The sequence below is a fragment of the Prionailurus bengalensis genome, chromosome C1 (assembly GCF_016509475.1).
Source record: "Prionailurus bengalensis isolate Pbe53 chromosome C1, Fcat_Pben_1.1_paternal_pri, whole genome shotgun sequence".
Classification (NCBI taxonomy): Eukaryota; Metazoa; Chordata; class Mammalia; order Carnivora; family Felidae; genus Prionailurus; species Prionailurus bengalensis.
Genome location: NC_057345.1, coordinates 72,476,570 through 72,495,605, shown reverse-complemented (window position 1 = coordinate 72,495,605; position 19,036 = coordinate 72,476,570). Strand labels below are relative to the sequence as shown.

Sequence of the window (19,036 nt, the reverse complement as noted above, 5' to 3'; positions counted from 1 at the left end):
CCATGGCACCAATTCAGGACCCTCTTTAATTTCTTCATCTTAAGTTTCCCAGACTGTACTAGTAGGGATAATTTGAACCCCAGCCAGTTTGAGGAAACAATAGTTTTGCATTTTCAATTGAGATCTTTCTATTCCCTCTGCCTTTCTCCCTAGAGCCCAAACTAAGGTCAATAAGTTTCCTAGTTGTCTTCCTTTGATAGGTATGCAGGATTTTTCTGGTTTACCCTTTCACTGGTTTTATGGTCTGATTCCAGTTTAAGGTCTCTAGTTTATGTGGGCCCAAGATCTTGTCTTCTATCACCCCGTGGCTGTTGACAAACCTGTTACCAGGATTGGCAAAGGCTTTCAAAGCAGATCTAACTTCAGCATTCCACCATAGTCTTTAGTTCCTGCTTCCTTTTGGTTCCTGAAGATATCTCTTACTTGCTGATGAACTCAGTCTGTGTTTTATTTCTCCGGGATTTCTTAACGTATGCTATTGAGGTTTTCAGATTATCTTTTCTAAAATGTCCTAATGGTTTAAAATAAGCACTGGCCCCAGTACAAAGGTAAGGTCAGTAGTGGAAAAGAGATGGATCAGGAAGACATTGCAATTCTACTTTTAGAAATTTATCTGTTAGATATAATCATAGAAATGGAAAATGAAATACGTACAAGGATATTCAATGCAGTGTTGGTTGTAATAGCAGAAGAGTAGTATGAATCTAAATAATTCATTAGTGGACTATTTACACAAATTATGGTATGTATTTATAATGGAAAAAGAATGAAGCAGGTCTGAATGTACAAATATGGCATGATTGTCAGAAATACAGAGTAATGTTACAAATTGGTAACAGTGGTTATCTTAAGGGAAGGAAATTGGGTAGAAGGGGACAGAGATGGAAATTTGCTGTTTTGTACCTTTTGAATTTTAGACCATTGGCATGAAATGCTTATTTTGAGAATAAATGAATTTTTTTAAATAGTAATTTTAAAAGGCATTGATAGATGTGGGCAGGACCATTATACATTTTGAGTTGTAAATAGTATCTCTGAAAAGTATTCTGGTACTATCATATAAAAAATACACATTTTTATCCACAGTTGCCACTCTTTTTCAGTAGCGTTTTAGTTTTTGCTACAGGAAGCCCTGGATATCAAACCTAGAGATGTATTGGTTATACCTGGATTAAGTAGCATGTCTCATTTGGTCACATGAGTCCATCATTGAAGTTTTATTTTATTTCTACTTGGGTCTGTGGATTCAGCAGTGAGGTCATGAATGCATTTTGACTTACCAACTGGAAAAAAGAATTGGACTGAGAAGCCCCTTCCCCAAGAGCATTTTTAGGTACATTGCAGGCTTGGGCTCTTTTGTGTGGACTAACCACCCATTTCCCAGAAAGGGACCCAACTTTTGACCTTCCTTTCTCCCTCAGTTTGTCTACACATTGCCTCTAAGCAACTCAGTCCTACTTACCATTCCTTTACAACTGTCAGTTTACAACTGAATTAAGTCCCTTTTGCCTCAGGGTTCTTTAGTTGTCTATCTGTGGGTATCTCTTGGACTTACAGTATGAAGATAGAATTGTGCCCATTATTTAACAACAGTGTGAATTAATAATTGAGCTCCAGGGGCGCCTGGGTGGCGCAGTCGGTTAAGCGTCCGACTTCAGCCAGGTCACGATCTCGCGGTCCGTGAGTTCGAGCCCCGCGTCGGGCTCTGGGCTGATGGCTCAGAGCCTGGAGCCTGTTTCCGATTCTGTGTCTCCCTCTCTCTCTGCCCCTCCCCCGTTCATGCTCTGTCTCTCTCTGTCCCCAAAATAAATAAAAAACGTTGAAAAAAAAATAAAAAATAAAAAATAATTGAGCTCCAATCCTGTTTTAGAAGTCAGCCACTAGATGTCTCTCTTGTAAAGAAAGAATCATGTACAGCTGACAAAACTTTTTTTCTTTGGATAACGTTACAGCATTCTAATTATATTGCAATAATATACCCATCTACCTCTGTATTAATGTCAGTAGCACTTTTTTCCCTTAAGCAATTATGTGCTGATCCACTTCATAAAGCACAGTATTTTGTTTGCATGATAACCTGTAAGTAGTATATGATTATACTTTACTGCAAACTGACTTTAGAAAAGAGCAAAGGAAAATGAAGTGATGGGTTTAGCAGTTGTGGTCATGGGGGGACAAGTGGATTTTGCAGTGATCTTTGAGGGATTACATAATAGGGACTCAGTACAAACTTACTCATTAATTGAAAATGTTTAGCTCTGTGGTTTCTCTGCCATAGCAGCTTTGGATATAGTTTGGTTGGAAGAGTTTCAGAGCAACAGCAGGGACTTAGGAAACAACAGTGTGAAAGACTAGAAACTTAATGGTTCCCCAAACAGGCATATACTTACTGGGGCCATGTAGACAGTGGTAAGGAAGTTTCTGTGACATAGCATCACAGAAGTTGTACTTTTCCATGATGGCAGTTAGGCAGCATTCATGGAAATAGAAAACAGTCTTGATCACCTTGGGGTCCCCAGACTGGTTCAGTTAGGGAAGTCCTTCCCTAGTCACCAGGTCTGCTTCTTCATGATGTACTTCTAACATGTATCCCTTTCTGCTTCCTTCAGTACAGTATTTATCAACTATTCTCCCATGCAGGCCCACTTTGTCTCACCCTGGACTATTGGGGAACTTTCCCCACCTCAGTGTCTCCTTACCTCAGTCATTTGATGCACTGATGCCTGATACATCATTATAAAATGTGTTTTTACTGTGATAGTCACTTGCTCAAAAGCAAGGAGGAGTTAAGGATGTCTTGAGGTGAGAATATCAGATGCAAAAGGATGAAGTAGTAAATTTAAGACAGTGTATGTAGACACTAGGGTGATGTATGTCTAGAAACTAGGGTGAGAGGAGAGTTGGTAAGTGATAGGGGATGGACTGGAGAGAGCCCCACTGGGACTGAGCTTTGCAAGACTTTATATGCCAGGTTGGGGAGTTCAGACAGAGTCAAACTTTGAGCAGAACATTTTCCTGTTCATATGAGGGATCTATACTAAATATGGATCAGCCTACTCTGTCCCCACCCTGATTTCCTAATGTATTCAATGGAGTGTACCCAGGCTGGTTACCATGCCTAATCCTAGAATGTTTTCCTCATCCATTATTTTCTAGCCATCTGTGAAAATACACGATAGCTCATCTTCTCCATAATTTCTTTTTTGCTGCAGTTCCTATAGTACATATTCTCTTCACAGCTAATACAAAACACATGCCACATTTAGTGCTAGCGTTCGATTTTTAGTATGCATATATATCTACTCTCCTTTCTGCATTCTAGTGTTTCTTAGTAGGGGCTCTATTGGCATTTTGAACAGGACAGTTTTTTTGTTGTGTGGGACTTTCCTATGCATTACAGGAAGGCTAGCATTTCTGTTCTCTGCCCCCCTAAATGCCTAAAGTGCTTCCCAGTCTTGGAACAGTCAGAACTTCCCAGCCATTTTCAAATGTCCCCACCACCCAGGTTGGTACCACTCCCAGTTGAGAACTGCTTTATTAAGTACTCAAATATTTATCAGTTATTTGAAGCAAAATGTGCTTTTTTATTTCACCTGCTACATCCATTTTCTTAATATACTGTCTTCTAAAGCCAGTACCACATACTTAACCTGTTTCCTATTATTATTGTGTAGTGGTGAAACTAATTTTTAAAAGAGCAAAATGTAATATATAACTGGAACTTCTCAAAGTATTTTCATAATGATGTGAGACATATAAAATTATGGTTTTCATTCTCCCCAATTCCAGTAATTTTAATCCATGCTAAGTAACTACACAGATCCTTTGTATTCAGTCTTCCAAAAACACTTATTATGGTACCAATCCTAATAAAATAGATGGATTATTTTTATGAGCAATAGTTATATTTATTCTTGAGACTTTAAAATTGTTCTTGAAATATATTTTAAAAGATTAAATGGCTGTGAGTGAAGGATTATGTAGATATTTTATACATTTGTTTTTTCCTTGAAGAGTTTCAAAATTTGGTAGATTTTCTTCCTGCTTTAAATTAAAATAAGGTTTTATAACTGACAGTGGAACAAAATGTTTTTTTCCTGAAATTCCTTTAGGTACTATATGCTGCTTCCGAATTTCGTAACAGTTGACAGTTTACAGATTAGTCTGTCTCCCTTTTCTACTGCTCAGAAATGAAAGATGAAACCTAGAAAGAAGAAGACTTTAATTATTTGTGTCATTTAGGATGCTTTATGTTGCTTGAAAGAAAATACCCACTTCAAACTGTTTGAGCTATAAAAAGGTAAATTATTGGCTGTCATAACTCAATATCCATCCAGAGATAGGATGGATTTCAGAGTTCATAGATAAAATGACTCAATTACATCATTAACGGCCCATTTTTTTTGCTGATTCTCCATTGTATCTTCAGTGGTGTCAGCTGAATCTTCATGGTCATAGAATGCTCCTGGTAACAGTTTGAGTTGCAGTAAATATCCAGGAGTGCTTCTCTCCCAGCATTACTGAACAGGAAACCTGAAATTCACCACAATTGGGCCACCTAGGTCATCGGCCCAATCCTGAGTCACTGTGTCAAGGAAGATACAAGATAGTGGTTTTCTTAAGCTGACTAGTAAGTGCATGCCTCTAGAGGTAAGGAATGCATTCTATTCGTCAAAGTATGGTTATGGATTCGGAAGGAGGAGGATGATAAGAGATTGCCAAGGAGGCAGTTAAAATGTTCACTATAACTCCTAAAAATTATTTCAAAATATGAAGGCAAATATTTAAAATAAAACATAACATATATTTGAATTGATGTTACATAAAAATACATAGTTTGTTGTTGAACTTTCATTTCTGGTAAGATCATAAAAGAATAGTCGATTAGAGCATAGACTGTGGAGGTATTGTACTGTCTGGGTTCAGATCCCAGCTCTGCCATTTCCCAGCTGAATAATGATCTTGGAGGAGGGACTTTTCCTTTTTCTACCTTAGCGTTCTCATGAAATAATGGTGTTCATTCAGAGTTACAAGAATTAAATGAGTTAATACATGTAAAACATCTAGAACAATGTCTGACATATTGAAAGCACTTAATAAAGCGTTACTGAAAGCATTACTGTTATTACTATTACTACTTGGCTAGTGCTATCTGGTAAAAGGATCTACTGATAGACTTCATAACCTGTGGACTTTACTAATTAGTGGTGTAGCATTCTGAAGCATAGACATGTGGAAATTCTAGCTGTCCTTACTCCCATGGAGGGACTTGTATTTAAAAATCAGAAGGAAAGGGGTGCCTTGAATAGGATTCAAGCACGGAGTCCACTTATCCTTTCCCCGTCCCACCTCTCATTCTTACAGTATATTGAGTATTCTCCCTCTGTATAGTATACATGAAGAACAAGGTGTTTTCATGTGAAAACTGTACTCTTCTCACAGTGATATGGAAGGAAAACACAGTGCCCAGGATTGGTGGTTGACCTACTGCCCTAAACAGAAGCCTGCCTTGGACTCATCCCAAATGCCTAGTGAGCCCTTAGGAGTGCTCTTCGAATAAATATTGGTTAGCCAGTAAGAGAGGGGGATGAAAATTGGTGACTTTTTTCAAGAACAAAAATAATCAAGCTCATTTAATTTCATATTAGAAATCTTAGTTCTTAGAATTCAGCCTTCTTATGTAACTCTTAGCTATAGCATATTTCTTGAGGAGGCTAGGTTTGAAGCTGTCAAAATGATTAGATAAGTAACCCTAGTTCTGGTTGGGTAATAATTTCTGAGATAAAAAAGAAACCTCTTAAAAGAACACTTCCAATAATGAAGATTTTTAGTTTTAAAAAGAATGTTAAAATTAGTCCTTTCTATGATTATTACCATCCTGCACTTTCCAGTGAAAACATTTTTGACTTTGCTGATTGTAAAAAATAGCAAATCATTATGTCAAAGATTTGTTTAATACAGACGTATAAAGTAAGAATTAAGTCCTTTCATAATGGCAGGAAATAACTAACCATAGTTAAAAGTTTGGGGCATGTTCTTCATACTTGTAAATACATGTATGAATATATATTTTAAACATAAATGCCATCATTCAATACGTACATATTTCTACTTCAATGCATAGAGTTCTGCCTCATTTTTTCATTCATTATGTAGATTTAGTATAGTTTAATCAGTTTTTGATGATACCCATTTAGATTTTTTTCTTTCTATTATAAAGAGTGGCACAGTGGACATGAACATATGTCATTACCCATCCAGTTATTTCCTTGGACTAAATTCCTGGAAATAAAACTGTTGAGGCAAAAATATGTGTATTTTTTTTCATTAAGAATATTTATTTTTTGTCTTTATGAACTTGAATGGCCAGAAGCTGACACCAGTTTATATTCCTATCACCAATGGAAAGTCTCCATTTCACCATGCTTCCCTAGTATTTCCCCAGTATTTCTGATTTTAACAATGTCTTTGTAAATCTGATAAGTGAAAATATTTCACTTCTATTTGCACTTCTTTGGTTATAAATGATCTTGAAAATCTTGTTTCAGGAGATTAGTGCCATTTAAAAGGATCGGATATCTGTGTTAGTTTTCTACTCTTCTTCCTTGGAATTATGGTAGCACTCCAAGATGAAAATTAACCATTTTAAGTCATGGAGTTAGAAGAATATGGGTATAGAACTTCCCTCCCCCCGTAAGTTTGTGTTACCATACACATATTACTTTCTTGAAATGGTGGGAGAGAATGATCCTTAATTTTAATAAGCATTAGCTGTTAAGTGCCCTGTATTAACTTGTTAAAACCGAGTATAAAATAACATTTATTTTCCTCTTTTAATACATGTGTTTCTCAACTTTTTTTTTTTATTGCCTCCCAAGGAGCCCTTTTAGACATTTTCCTTCTATTTGCTCCCCCATGATATTTTGATACCACAGATATACTGTGTATATGTTTATGTGTAGTGGCCCTTTGGAGGGCCACAAACCATTGTAATATTTAAGATTATTTTTAACCCTCCCCAAAACAAATTTTTATCCCTTTTGGGGTGATGCTGCTCCTATTAAGAATGCATGATTGAGGGGGTAGGAGAAAAAGCTTTGCTATGCATGAGTAGTTTGCTTTTGTTTCATGGGACTCAGATCACTGTTATCTTACTTTGTCAGGTGGTCTATAGGGGAACATTAGGTTTAATAATTGCCATCATTACTTCACCAGTCTGTCGTCAAACTCTAAACGTGTGCCATGAGGTGCCGAAGTTCCCTAGAATATTCAGGTACAGTATTTCCATTCTTGAGAACATTGATAATTTTGGCAAGGACACAGTGACATAATTGAAAGCATTTTGTTTAATTTAGGGAACAGTAGTCTTGATATAGTAAGAGTAATAGTCAGTGTTTATTTTTTTAATTTTTTTTAACGTTTATTTATTTTTGAGACAGAGAGAGACAGAGCATGAACGAGGGAGGGGCAGAGAAAGAGAGGGAGACACAGAATTGGATGCAGGCTCCAGGCTCTGAGCCATCAGCCCAGAGCCCGATGCGGGGCTCAAACTCACAGACCGCAAGATCGTGACCTGAGCTGAAGTCGGACGCTCAACCGACTAAGCCACCCAGGCGCCCAATATAATAGTCAGTGTTTAAACCTCTATCCCAGTGGTTCTCATTCAGTGGTGATTTTTGCCTCCCAGAGGACATTTGCAATAATTGAAAACATCTTTGGATGTCACAACTGGAGGAGTGGGTGTTGCTGGGGTGGCATCTCCTTAGTCAAGGCCTAGAATGCTGTTAAACATCCTGCACAGGAAAGTGCCTCCTCTGTCCCCTCTTTACCCTACCCACCATAACCAAGAATTATCTGGTCCAAAATGTCAGTACTACCTAGGTTAAGAAACACTGTTTTATCCCATGATTCTACTCCTTATGCTGTGTTTTCATAAAATAGTCCAAAATATAAAAACAATTATGGTGGAGGGTGGGGGTATGCATACATAAAGATACTCACTAAAGCATTACTTTTTCCCTTTATAAAATGTGTTCTTTTAGAAAACTTACATAATACAAAAAAACATATAAAATTATCCACAATCCCCCTCAAAAATAATGTTGAGATTTTGATGTATGTGTATTTTTATAAGTGGGACATGTATCACTGTGTAATTACGAAAAGTGGGAAACAGACTTAATCCTTTGAAGAATTTTGATGGTTACCAGAGGGGAGGTGGTTGGGGGGGAATTGAAATCGATGATAGCGCTTATTATGATGAGCACTGAGTCATGAATAGATTTAGTAAATCACTAAAATTGTACACCTGAAATTAATAGAATATGTTAACTATACTGGAATTAAAATTAAAAACTTAATTAAAAAACTTAATTCTTTGAGACTTAGGAAGTGATTTGATTGCCCAGTCAGGACTACATCAGTTTCAAGAACACTGAAGAATTGGCAACTACTTTAGAGATTAATTAACTCAACCCATTTCAGGAATTCTTATACAATACCCTTCAACCTCTCTTTGTCCATTTGTTCACTTAAATCTTCTATCCTGAATTACTGTTTGCAAATGCCTTTTAACCTTAGAGTTAAAAAGTACAGTTATCCAATAAAGCTAGCTTAATCCTTTTTACTAGTAGAGGTAAATGATAGACCCATCCCTAGGGATAGTCTTTTATTATTTTTTTTTTTACCATAATTTAATATGGAAGAACAAATGGTAAAAAATTGGAAGCAGTCATAATGTCTATCAGTAGAGAATGAATAGATTTTGGCATTTTTCATAAAATGAACTAATCTGCATATATTATAAATAAACCTAAAGCATAATGTAAATGAAAAGCAAGGCATAGGATATCTAGAGTATGGTAAGTTTGAAATAAATGTTAATATTACACAAAATACTATATTGTTTATAGGTATAATATGTATGTGTGTGTGTGTGTGTGTAGAATATAAAACCATGGACGGTAAGAATACACACCCAAACTCAGGATAGTACTTACCTCTGATAATGGGAAGGGAAGGAGATCAAGAAACAGTAGCAAGTTGGATCATCAGCTATATCAATAACCTTTTATTTCTTAAAAGAAAAAAGTATTTTGAATAAATATGGCAGTTTGCAAGTTGGTTAAATCTTGAGTATGGGTACATTGTTCTTTATACTCTCTTTTTCTTTGTTTTTGAAATATTTCAAGATCACAGTTTTTAAAAGTAAATATACTTTTCAAATTTGTTCACGTTTGAACTGAGGCCAAATATAGAAAGATTTTTATAGTAAGTTAGCAATGTGTATGTAATAAAATAGTAGTGAATGACTTCCTTACAATCAAAACTAGTTAACTATAGCAAAATAATTTCCAAGGGCTTTTCTCCCTTTGTTTTTGGAATGTTAAGTACTTTCTGATGGTATTTAGGGTCTACTGAGTGTTAAGAAAGATAAATGGTTCTTGAAATTACTCAAGCAATGATTGGGGTAACTTAATATGATTTAGAATTCTGCAAGATGACAAGTTCATAATCTTTTTTTCTCCTATAACTTAACATGGAAAAAACAAATATATTTAGAAAGAAACCATATTATACATCAGGATTAAAAAATCAATTTCTTTCTTACAAGGAAATGTGGAATCTCTGAGTCTCCCTTTTTTTTTTTAATGTTTATTTTGAAAGAGAGTGCACACAAGCAGGAGAGGGGCAGAGAGAGAGAGGGAGGGAGAGAGAAAGAATTCCAAGTAGGCTTTGCACTGTCAATGCAGAGCCCACTGCAGGGGCTCAGTCTTAGAAACAGTGAGATCCTGACCTGAGCTGAAATTAAGAGTCACTTGCTCATCTGACTGAGCCACCCAGGTATCACCTCTGAGTTTCTTGATGGTGATATGATGCTCTGCCTCTTTCATAGATAACGAACATTGCAGGGGTGTTTTCTTTTAGAAGAATTGTTTATTTAAAACCATTAACTTACATTTGCATTCAGATTTTTTTAAGGTTTCTTCCTCTGAGATTTTAGATATCTGGTCTTTAAATTAGTGAAGGGTATTTATGCCTTTGTTCAATCAAAAAAACACATATTAACGTGACTTTCTTATATGGTAAGTGGCACTCTCAATGTAAGCATAAGCAAGCATATTTTTTCTAGCTAATGCCAAAAACTGTCTTGTTACTAAAGAAAACTTCCATAAGCAGATCTGTGATAACTTACCCTAATAGAAGGATTTTTACTTGATTTTATGGTTATTGTCTTCTGACAGAAATTTGACTAAATCATATGAATGTTTGGTGGGAGATATTTTACTAGACTGTATTAAAATAAAACTATTTGAGATTTTGGAGCCAGGCTGCTAAAGGATAGATTTATAAGTGAAGCTGGCCATTTTGCTTGACAGTGGGTTGTTAGAAATTTCTCCTAAATAATGAAAACATGTAAAAACCATCATACAGTGAAAACATTTAAATTTCTGTATTGGATTCAGTATTTCTAACATTAACTTTTTTTAAAGAAGGAATGGTATATAGTGTCACCAAACTTAGATATGTTAAATAGAACATGGTCATTCCAAAATTAGACATTTAGTGAATTATTACTGTTGATCATGTATCAAACCAAAGTTTCGACCTGGAAGCAAAGGGACTCTAGCTCAGAGTGCATTCTGCTTAGCAACCAACTTGTCTACTGTTTTGCTACTGAATGCACGTACTCATGGCTAAGAAGTATCTGCAGCCAGCTGGTCGCAACTGGACAACACTTCATTCACCTAATTTCCAGACTAGTCAGGCAAAGACATCAGCTCATTATTTTTGGTCATGAGCAAATTTATTTGTAAACTTCAAGTAGTAGCACACTGATCTCAAAAGCCCCTGAACTGTGACAAATTGCCTTCTAATTCAGGAATATAAAGTCCTTGTAATTCAGAACTGCTGCACTTAATTTTGCTTTCCTTTTAAAAATCCTTGCAAGTATATTGTTTAAAAAACATAGTCTCTGAAATCCTAGAAAAAATAGTAGCAAAGATACGTTAAATTCTAGGAATACTTTTCAAATTATTATCTGAAAATGAAAGTTCAGGAGGTTTGATTTGTGCGTACACTTTTATTATCTACCTTGATCCTCATATGATTCTTTTTTCATTTAGAAAACAGCAGTTTTGTTGGCATGTGAAGCTCCAATTTCCTCAGAGTCAAGCTGTGTACATAGAAAAAAGGTACAGTACTACCAATGTTTATTAAGAACTCCTTTGTTTTTATTGTGTTTTTGTATTTAAAATAAACTTAACTTAAATGTGATATCAGTAAATGTATGTCAGTAGTAGAATGGATAACTCAGTTGTTGGTATCTTGATTCAGTGAAATGCTCAATACTATTGAAAAATGAATCAACTACAGCTACATCAACATGGTTGAATCTTAGAAATAATGTTGAATGAGAAGAGCAAATGAAGGAAGAATGCATAGACTGTGATTCTACGTCTAAATATAAAACAGTGTAGTCTTTAGAACTATCTGCAGAGCTGGTAAAACTCTAAGGGAAATCATGATGGTGTTTCCTTCAGCAGGGGGAGCAGACATTAGGAGAAAACTGCAAGGAGACACAAGAGGGCTAAAAACTTTCAATTTCTTAAGTTGAGTGGTTGTAGAACAAATGAAAAATGACCCAGAATTCTACTATGCAAAGATTACTGCTATTAACATTGTGGTATAGCCCTCAAAATATGTATACTCAAAATTGGAATTAATTTGCATAAAAACTTCTTATCCTACTTTTTTCATATTTGCATATTTTTAAGTGTCATTTAAAAACTTTAATGACTGTGTACTATTTGGTTCCTTCGGAAAATTTTCCAGTTGCTTTTTAAGTAATATACTGAGCATATATCCACATTTTGCATTAAGTGTCCTCTCTTTGCAACTGTGCTATGAATTTTAGTCAAGAACTTCCTTATTTGAAGTTGTATGCCAGACTAAAGTCAGGGAAAGGACTTCAATTTTTTAGATAGGGGTATGTAGCACATTGGTATATATGAAAATGTATAAATGAGGAAAGCTACACATTCAGTGTCTTAATTTTGTTTCTGTAGCTTTATAGTTCAAAACAGTGTGCATACTTACAGGAAAGTTGAAAAACTTGAGATATGTTATTTCCAGGGAGAGTAGTATCAATTTTTACCCTGGTCTTATGATTTAGAATGAATAAATTTGAACATGCACTGAAATTAGCATCATCTGAAACCTTTTTTCAGATTTTTAATTTCTGTAGCTTTCAAATATATTTCATCCTGAATTCATTCTTCCCATCTTTGAGCACAGGTGTGTGTTAAAAGAGTCTTCATGTTTTTATAATTGATTTATAGGGAGCTTCTCAAAATATTGCTTTTTAGGACTTTGTTAAGTATGTCCAAGAAGCCTTTTTGAGCTTTTTTTTCTAAGTAATTTTTGCTTAAAAGGATGTTATATTTTGCCAAGAGTAAAATAAAAGGTCTGTGTTCAGTTATTTAAACAAAAAAGCCACAAGATTTAGTAATTCTAAGTTAACACCTTTAGTAGAAACTTATAAATAATAAGTTTTGTTTTTGTTTTTTTGTTGTTGGGAAGAGTACCAGATGATAAAACTATTAATGAAATCCTAAAACCTTACATTGATCCTGAAAAGGCTGATCCTGTAATTCGTCAAAGGTATGTTTCAAAACTCTTGTAATTTTCTGAAATTACTAAAAATATTGAGGTATTGGTTATGTGACTATTATGTAAAGCCATGACACTATTAGACTGTGATATACCAGTGCAGTTTACTTTCTGTGTCATTTCCTTGGTATTTATTCAAGGCTTTTTCAGTCACAGATGATGCTTTTGGATAGTAACAAAAACAGTTCTCAACACTTAGTATTCACTGTTTTCTAGATACTCGTTGAAGCAGATAATAAAAAATGTATGAATTAATTTAATCCTCACAATAACCCTTGAAGGTAGATTACTGCCTTCAATATGTCCATTTTACAGATGGGGAACCTTAAAGTGCTTAAGTGACTTCATACTGCAAATAAGCAGGGAAGCTGGGATTTAAACCCAGCCAGTGTGGAATCAGAGTCTGCACTCTTAACCCTTAAATCAAACTTCTTTAAAATTGAGTCAAAAACTCTGAAATTAAGAGTTTCCAAGTAACCCGTATAAAAGACAGACCATGTTTCAGCCAGGTCTTCATAAAACTAATTAAGATACACTCTGCCTCATCTCCATGTAGCATGGACACAAATGGGCTAGAATAGCTAGGTCTGTCCCTTTTCAGCTGTGTGATCAGGAATAAGTTACCTAAGTTCCAGACCTTAATTTTCTCTACTAGATAAGGTTATTTGAAGCTTAAAAAAAAAAAAGGCATATGTATATAGTTACTATACAGGGTCTAACACACAGTAGGCAGCACTCAAAATAGGAAACTCTTATTAGAATGTGGATTAGTTTTCCTGAGCAGGAACCCAGTTGACTTTCTTTTCTCTGGATGATACCTGCTTGTTTTGGTTCCAGAGTAACCTAGTGTTTAAATTTTAAACTGAGTGGATTCTAAAATGTCTGACCCAATTCTAATTAAATCTCATGTTCTAGTGCCAATGAAAGGTTGTACCCAGACTGAACCAGAATCGTGTCCCATATCAAGCAGTGTCTTTGGAATATGTATAATAGTTGTATTTCTTTCCTTCTTATTATTGATAATCCAGTTGTCATCATTGGTCATACGTTTGGCAGTAAGACAAAGTACCTATCACTAAATTGGGTACATTTTTAAAAAAATAAAATAGCAAGATTAACTTAATTTACTGAAATAGATTTTTTTTTTTAATTAACATATTGTATAGAGAGAAGAAAGGTAATATTTTAAAATTCAGATCCTTGGCTAGAAAATATCTTTAACCCCTTTTCTGTGCTTGGCTAGTTGAATTGTAAGTATTGTTAGCTACTCATAAATGTTTAATCTGTAGATACTGTCTTGAAACATATTAAAAATCAGTTTTGCTTCCTTCAATATGACATTTTTATTTCAGGTTGAAAGCCTACATTCGCTCTCAGACTGGGGTCCAAATTTTAATGAAGGTTGAATCTATGCAGCAAAATTTAGTAAGGTAAAATTATTTCCCTCCCCATTTCTTTAAATATTTTCAAATTCTAAAATGTAATTAAGTAGCTTGATTAGCTCAAGTAGCTAGTTATTATACCAGTATGACTTTCAAATTAAAATTTAAAAATAATCAGACTTATAGGATAAATTCAATTGAAAATTACTTTGGTTAGGGGTGCCTGGGTGACTCATTCAGTTAAGCGTCCACCTTTGGCTCAGGTCATGATCTCATGGTTCATGGGTTCAAGCCCTGCGTTGAACTCTGTCCTGACAGCTCAGAGCGTGGAGCCTATTTCGGATTTTGTGTCTCCCTCTCTCCCTGCCCCTCCCCGACTCAGGCCCTCTCTCTCTCTTTCTCCCTCAAAAATAAACATTAAAAACAATTATTTTGGTTAAAATATTTTAAAATAGCATTATGTACAATTAAGAGATTCTTAAATCCCATTTTAACTTATTTCAAGAAGTATTCTCTACAACAGTTCTAGTGTTCAAGTTTTTGCCTTTGGGAATACAAACATTTATGTGATCAACTGAGCATTGCATATATTGCAATGGAAAAAAAACACTGCAGAGAAATGTAAGGAGAGCTGGGTTCTAACAAACTGTATTATTTGAGGAAGTTTTTTTTGTTTTTGTTTTTTGGGTTTTTTGTTTTTTGGTTTTTGTTTTATTTTGGGGTTTTTTTTTTTTAGAGTTTATTTTGAGAGGAAAAAAAAGAGAATGAGAGCAAACAGGGGAGGGGCAGAGAGAAAATCCCAAGTGGTCTCCGCACCATCAGCATAGAGTCCTACATGGAGCTGGATCTCATGAAACTGTGAGATCATGACCTGAGCCAAGAGTTGGTCAGCTGCTTAACGGACTGAGCTACCCAGGTGCCTCTTCCCTAGACTTGTTCATTTAGTATATTTACATGCAGTTCACGTTTTACTCCCTTCCTTCCCCCAAAAGATTTAAGGTCTCAGATGAGAGAAGGATGGAAAGTTTTGTGGGTTTTGCAGAGATAGCTATCTAGAGTTACAACATCCATGTTAACCAAAGTCAGTATTTTTGAAATTGGTAATCAAACGCTTATGTAATTAGTGAGAAATACTGGTGTAAAAGGTGCGTTCTTTCAGTTTTGCTTAGCAAAGTTTTAAAGTCAGTTTCATACAAATTCATGTTTAAACAAAACCATTTGCATTGTTCCCTTGGAATTTACCTCCAGTCAATCATTAAATATTTTTTCCTTCTTTTATTGTCTCTTACCTCATTCAGATTCAGTTCCTTTCTTAACATTTACCATATTTTACTTACTTAATTCATGTAAATGTTACTCCTATTTCATACCTTGGTGCATTCTTATTGAGTATACTATGGCTTCAGTCTCATAAGCCTGTTAAGAAAACACCTCTGAGGGTTTTTATGAAAAATGAAATCACTTTTTGGATAGTTGTCTCATCTCATCTTCTCTAGGCTGTGGAACTAATATATATTCTCCCATCTCTCCTGACAACCTGGTGACGTGTCCAACATTCTAACACTTCTGCAGCACTCTGAGCATTTGCCACCTCCTTGTCATAGACTGCCAGTGTGGGGATAACATGTAGATGGCTCCAGAAGGATTGTAGAAGGGAGACAGTAGTAGTGCTATCCATCAAAATGATTGCCTCATCATTTTTTTAGTTGTACTTATCTGACCTTGAATAATTATAAATAGTGGCCATTGGCTACTATTTTAATGGCTACATGAATGGAATTGTTTGTTTTCTTAGTTAATAAGCATGCATCAACTTGACCATGGTCACCTTATTTACCTAATCTGTTAGGCAAATAATTAAATTTCTTTACCAAAGCTAAAGAAAACAACCCAAATCATTTTGGTACAACTGCTAAGAACAAAAGGTTTGGGGTTCTCTTTTTCTTTTGTTTTAGTTTATTAATGGTTTTTGTTCTGTTTCTTTGTTGTTTTCCTCCATTACCTGAAAGAGAAGGTTTGCTGTATTTCCTTTTAAGTCAAGGCAAACTGGGGAGTGGCCAGTGAAGAAATGTGCCAGCTCACTAAGCCAGTCAAACTTGACTCTTGGGCATAGTATCTTCTTCCTCCAAAATTCAAGGAAGCCAAGATTGTATGTGTTAAAAGGTAGAATACTGAGCATTTTAAAGTTTATAATACAGGGCAGACTGCTTGGGCCTAGATAGCATTCATTTTTAACTTGAAAATGTGTAACTCTAAGTGCTTGAAGAGGCAAGGAGGATGGAGATCTCCAGATGGAGATCTCAGCATATCCTAGTAGACCAGGGTCTTCCAGGAGAGTGGCAGAAATGCCTATAGCATGACATGATCCAGAGGGAAGCAGTTGGGGAAACCATTACATGGAGTTGTATTAGAAAGAAATCAGGATGCACAAGAGAACCAGAGCACGGGGAAATGCCAGTCAGATTGCTAAGGTTTATTTTAACAAAGAGGGTAAACCTGAACCCAAAAAAACATCAAAGAAGTCACTGAATTGAAGGTCAGATGACCTAATTCTAGACACTCAATTTCTTTGTGCTTCGTTTTCAAGGTCCTTTATTTTCTCTTATTTTATACCTTCTTTAGGAACCCAAGGAGGACCAAAGTTGGGCCTTGGGTTAACCTTAGTCCCCAAAGGGACTATCATTCCTTTGATAGCTTAATAAAGTAAAAGTTGAGTGTTAACTTCAAGGAATACCTAGAATTAGCTATTTTGATATTAAACTTGAGCTTATCTGAATAACATAAGTATTTTTACTTTATCTTATCTATATAGAAAACTTACCATTCAGATTTCCCCATTTGAGTTGTTTATTTGAACTCAGTGATCTATAAAAGCATCAAAGGATGGGAAGGTTATGGATTTAAAAATTGCCACTTTAGGGGTGCCTAGGTGGCTCCGTTGGTTAGGCGTCCGACTTCAGCTCTGGTCATGATCTCACAGTTTGTGAGTTCAAGCCCCACGTCAGGCTCTGTGCTGACAGCCTGGAGCCTGCTTTGGATTCTGTGTCTCCCTTTCTCTCTGCCCCTCCCCCACTCATGCTCTTTCTGTCTCAAAAATAAACATTTTTTAAAAATTTATAAAAAATAAAATAAAAATTGCTACTTTATTTAACTTTGAAAAGTGATGGCATTATTTTATGGCAATCATAATCTCAAACTCCAGTGAAGGAGTTTTTATCCTAAGTTGGGATAAGGTACACCATATATTTCTGATTAAGTCAGCTTCATGATATAGTTATCCTAATTTCTATAAAACTTCCCAGTTTTCAAGTATTTTCTAATCATGAGTAATGAAATTAGATGCTATGAGGATACATTTAGAAATAGATTTTCATTTGATTTTTTAAAAATTTACTTATTTATTTTGAGAGGGACAGAGACAGTGCAAGTGAGGGAGGGGCAGAGAGAGAGAGAGAGAGAGAGAGAGAGAGAGAGAGAGAGAGAGAGAGACAGAATCCAAAGCAGGCTCCACACTGAATGCAAAGCTTGACATGGGGCTCGAACTCACAAAACTGAGATCATGACCTGAGCTAAAACCAAGAGTTGGATGCTTAACCAACTGAGCCATCCAGGCACCCCTCATTTGATTTTTTTTATATTAAATATAATGTATTGTCAAATTGGTTTCCATACAACACCCAGTGTTCATCCCAACAGGCGCCCTCCTCAGTGCCCATCACCCACTTTCCCCTCTCCCCCACTCCCCGTCAACCCTCAGTTTGTCTCAGTATTTAAGAGTCTCTTATGGTTTGCCTCCCTCCCTCTCTGTAACTTTTTTTTTCCCTTCCCCTCCCCCATGATCTGTTAGTTTCTCAGGATCCATCTATGAGTGAAAATATATGGTTTCTGTCTTTCTCTGCCTGACTTATTTCAGTTAGCATAATACCCTCCAGTTCTATCCACATTGCTGCAAATGGCCAGATTTCCCTCTTTCTCATTGCCAAGTAGTATTCCATTGTATGTATAAACCACATCTTTATCCGTTCGTCAGTTGATGGACATTTAGTCATTTGATATATTTTTTTTTTCCAACGTTTATTTATTTTTGGGACAGAGAGAGACAGAGCATGAACGGGGGAGGGGCAGAGAGAGAGGGAGACACAGAATCGGAAACAGGCTCCAGGCTCTGAGCCATCAGCCCAGAGCCTGACGCGGGGCTCGAACTCCCAGACCGCGAGATCGTGACCTGGCTGCAGTCGGATGCTCAACCGACTGCGCCACCCAGGTGCCCCAGTCATTTGATATTTTTAACTAAAGATATTTAGGGGTGCTTGGGTGGCTCAGTCAGTTGAGCATCCAACTCTTAATTTGGCTCAGGTTGTGATCTCAGGGTCATGGAATCAAGCCCCACATCAGGCTCAGCACTGAGCGTGAAGCCTGCTTCTCTCTTGGGGTGCCTGGGTGGCTCAGTTGGTTAAGCATCTGACTCTTGATATTGGCTCAGGTCCTGATCTCATGGTCATGAGATTGAGCCCTGCATTGGGCTCTGCACATGGAGCCTGCTTGGGATTCTCTCTCTCCCTCTCTTTCTGCCCCTTCCCTGCTCATGCTCTCTCTCTCTCTCTTTCTCAAAATAAATAAACATTAACAAAAAGATTTCTCTTTCCCTCTGCCCTTCTCCCCTGCTCCCTCACTCTGTCTCAAATTAAAAAAAAAAAAAAAATGTAACCACAGTATTTTTCAGATAATGCAGTCATTGATAGGCTGTACACTTAGATGTATAATTATACTTCTATCATTAAAGGAAAGTACATTCAGAGAACATCTAAGTAAGATTATTATAGGTTTTTAAATGTTAGACTTCTGATATAAGATAAGCATGCTAAAATAGGAGAATTTTATTATTTCCTAAAAAGTACTTACAAGGCAGAAGCATGTAGTTTCCTTGTGGCTGTTGATTTTAAATGTATCCTACGATTTACAGCATTCCAGTGACTCCAGAG

At 36.1% G+C, this 19,036-nt stretch overlaps 1 protein-coding gene across 1 annotated transcript in view; it reads left to right on the top strand.

The window, feature by feature from the left end:
* ZNHIT6 (zinc finger HIT-type containing 6) overlaps positions 1 to 19,036 on the top strand; it is a 65,472-nt gene that overhangs the window by 28,493 nt on the left and 17,943 nt on the right. Inside the window, exons 6-8 of the mRNA XM_043575478.1 lie at positions 11,127 to 11,195; positions 12,583 to 12,663; positions 14,025 to 14,102. Of these exons, the coding sequence (XP_043431413.1) occupies positions 11,127 to 11,195; positions 12,583 to 12,663; positions 14,025 to 14,102 (228 nt within the window). The remainder of the gene's footprint in view (positions 1 to 11,126; positions 11,196 to 12,582; positions 12,664 to 14,024; positions 14,103 to 19,036) is intronic.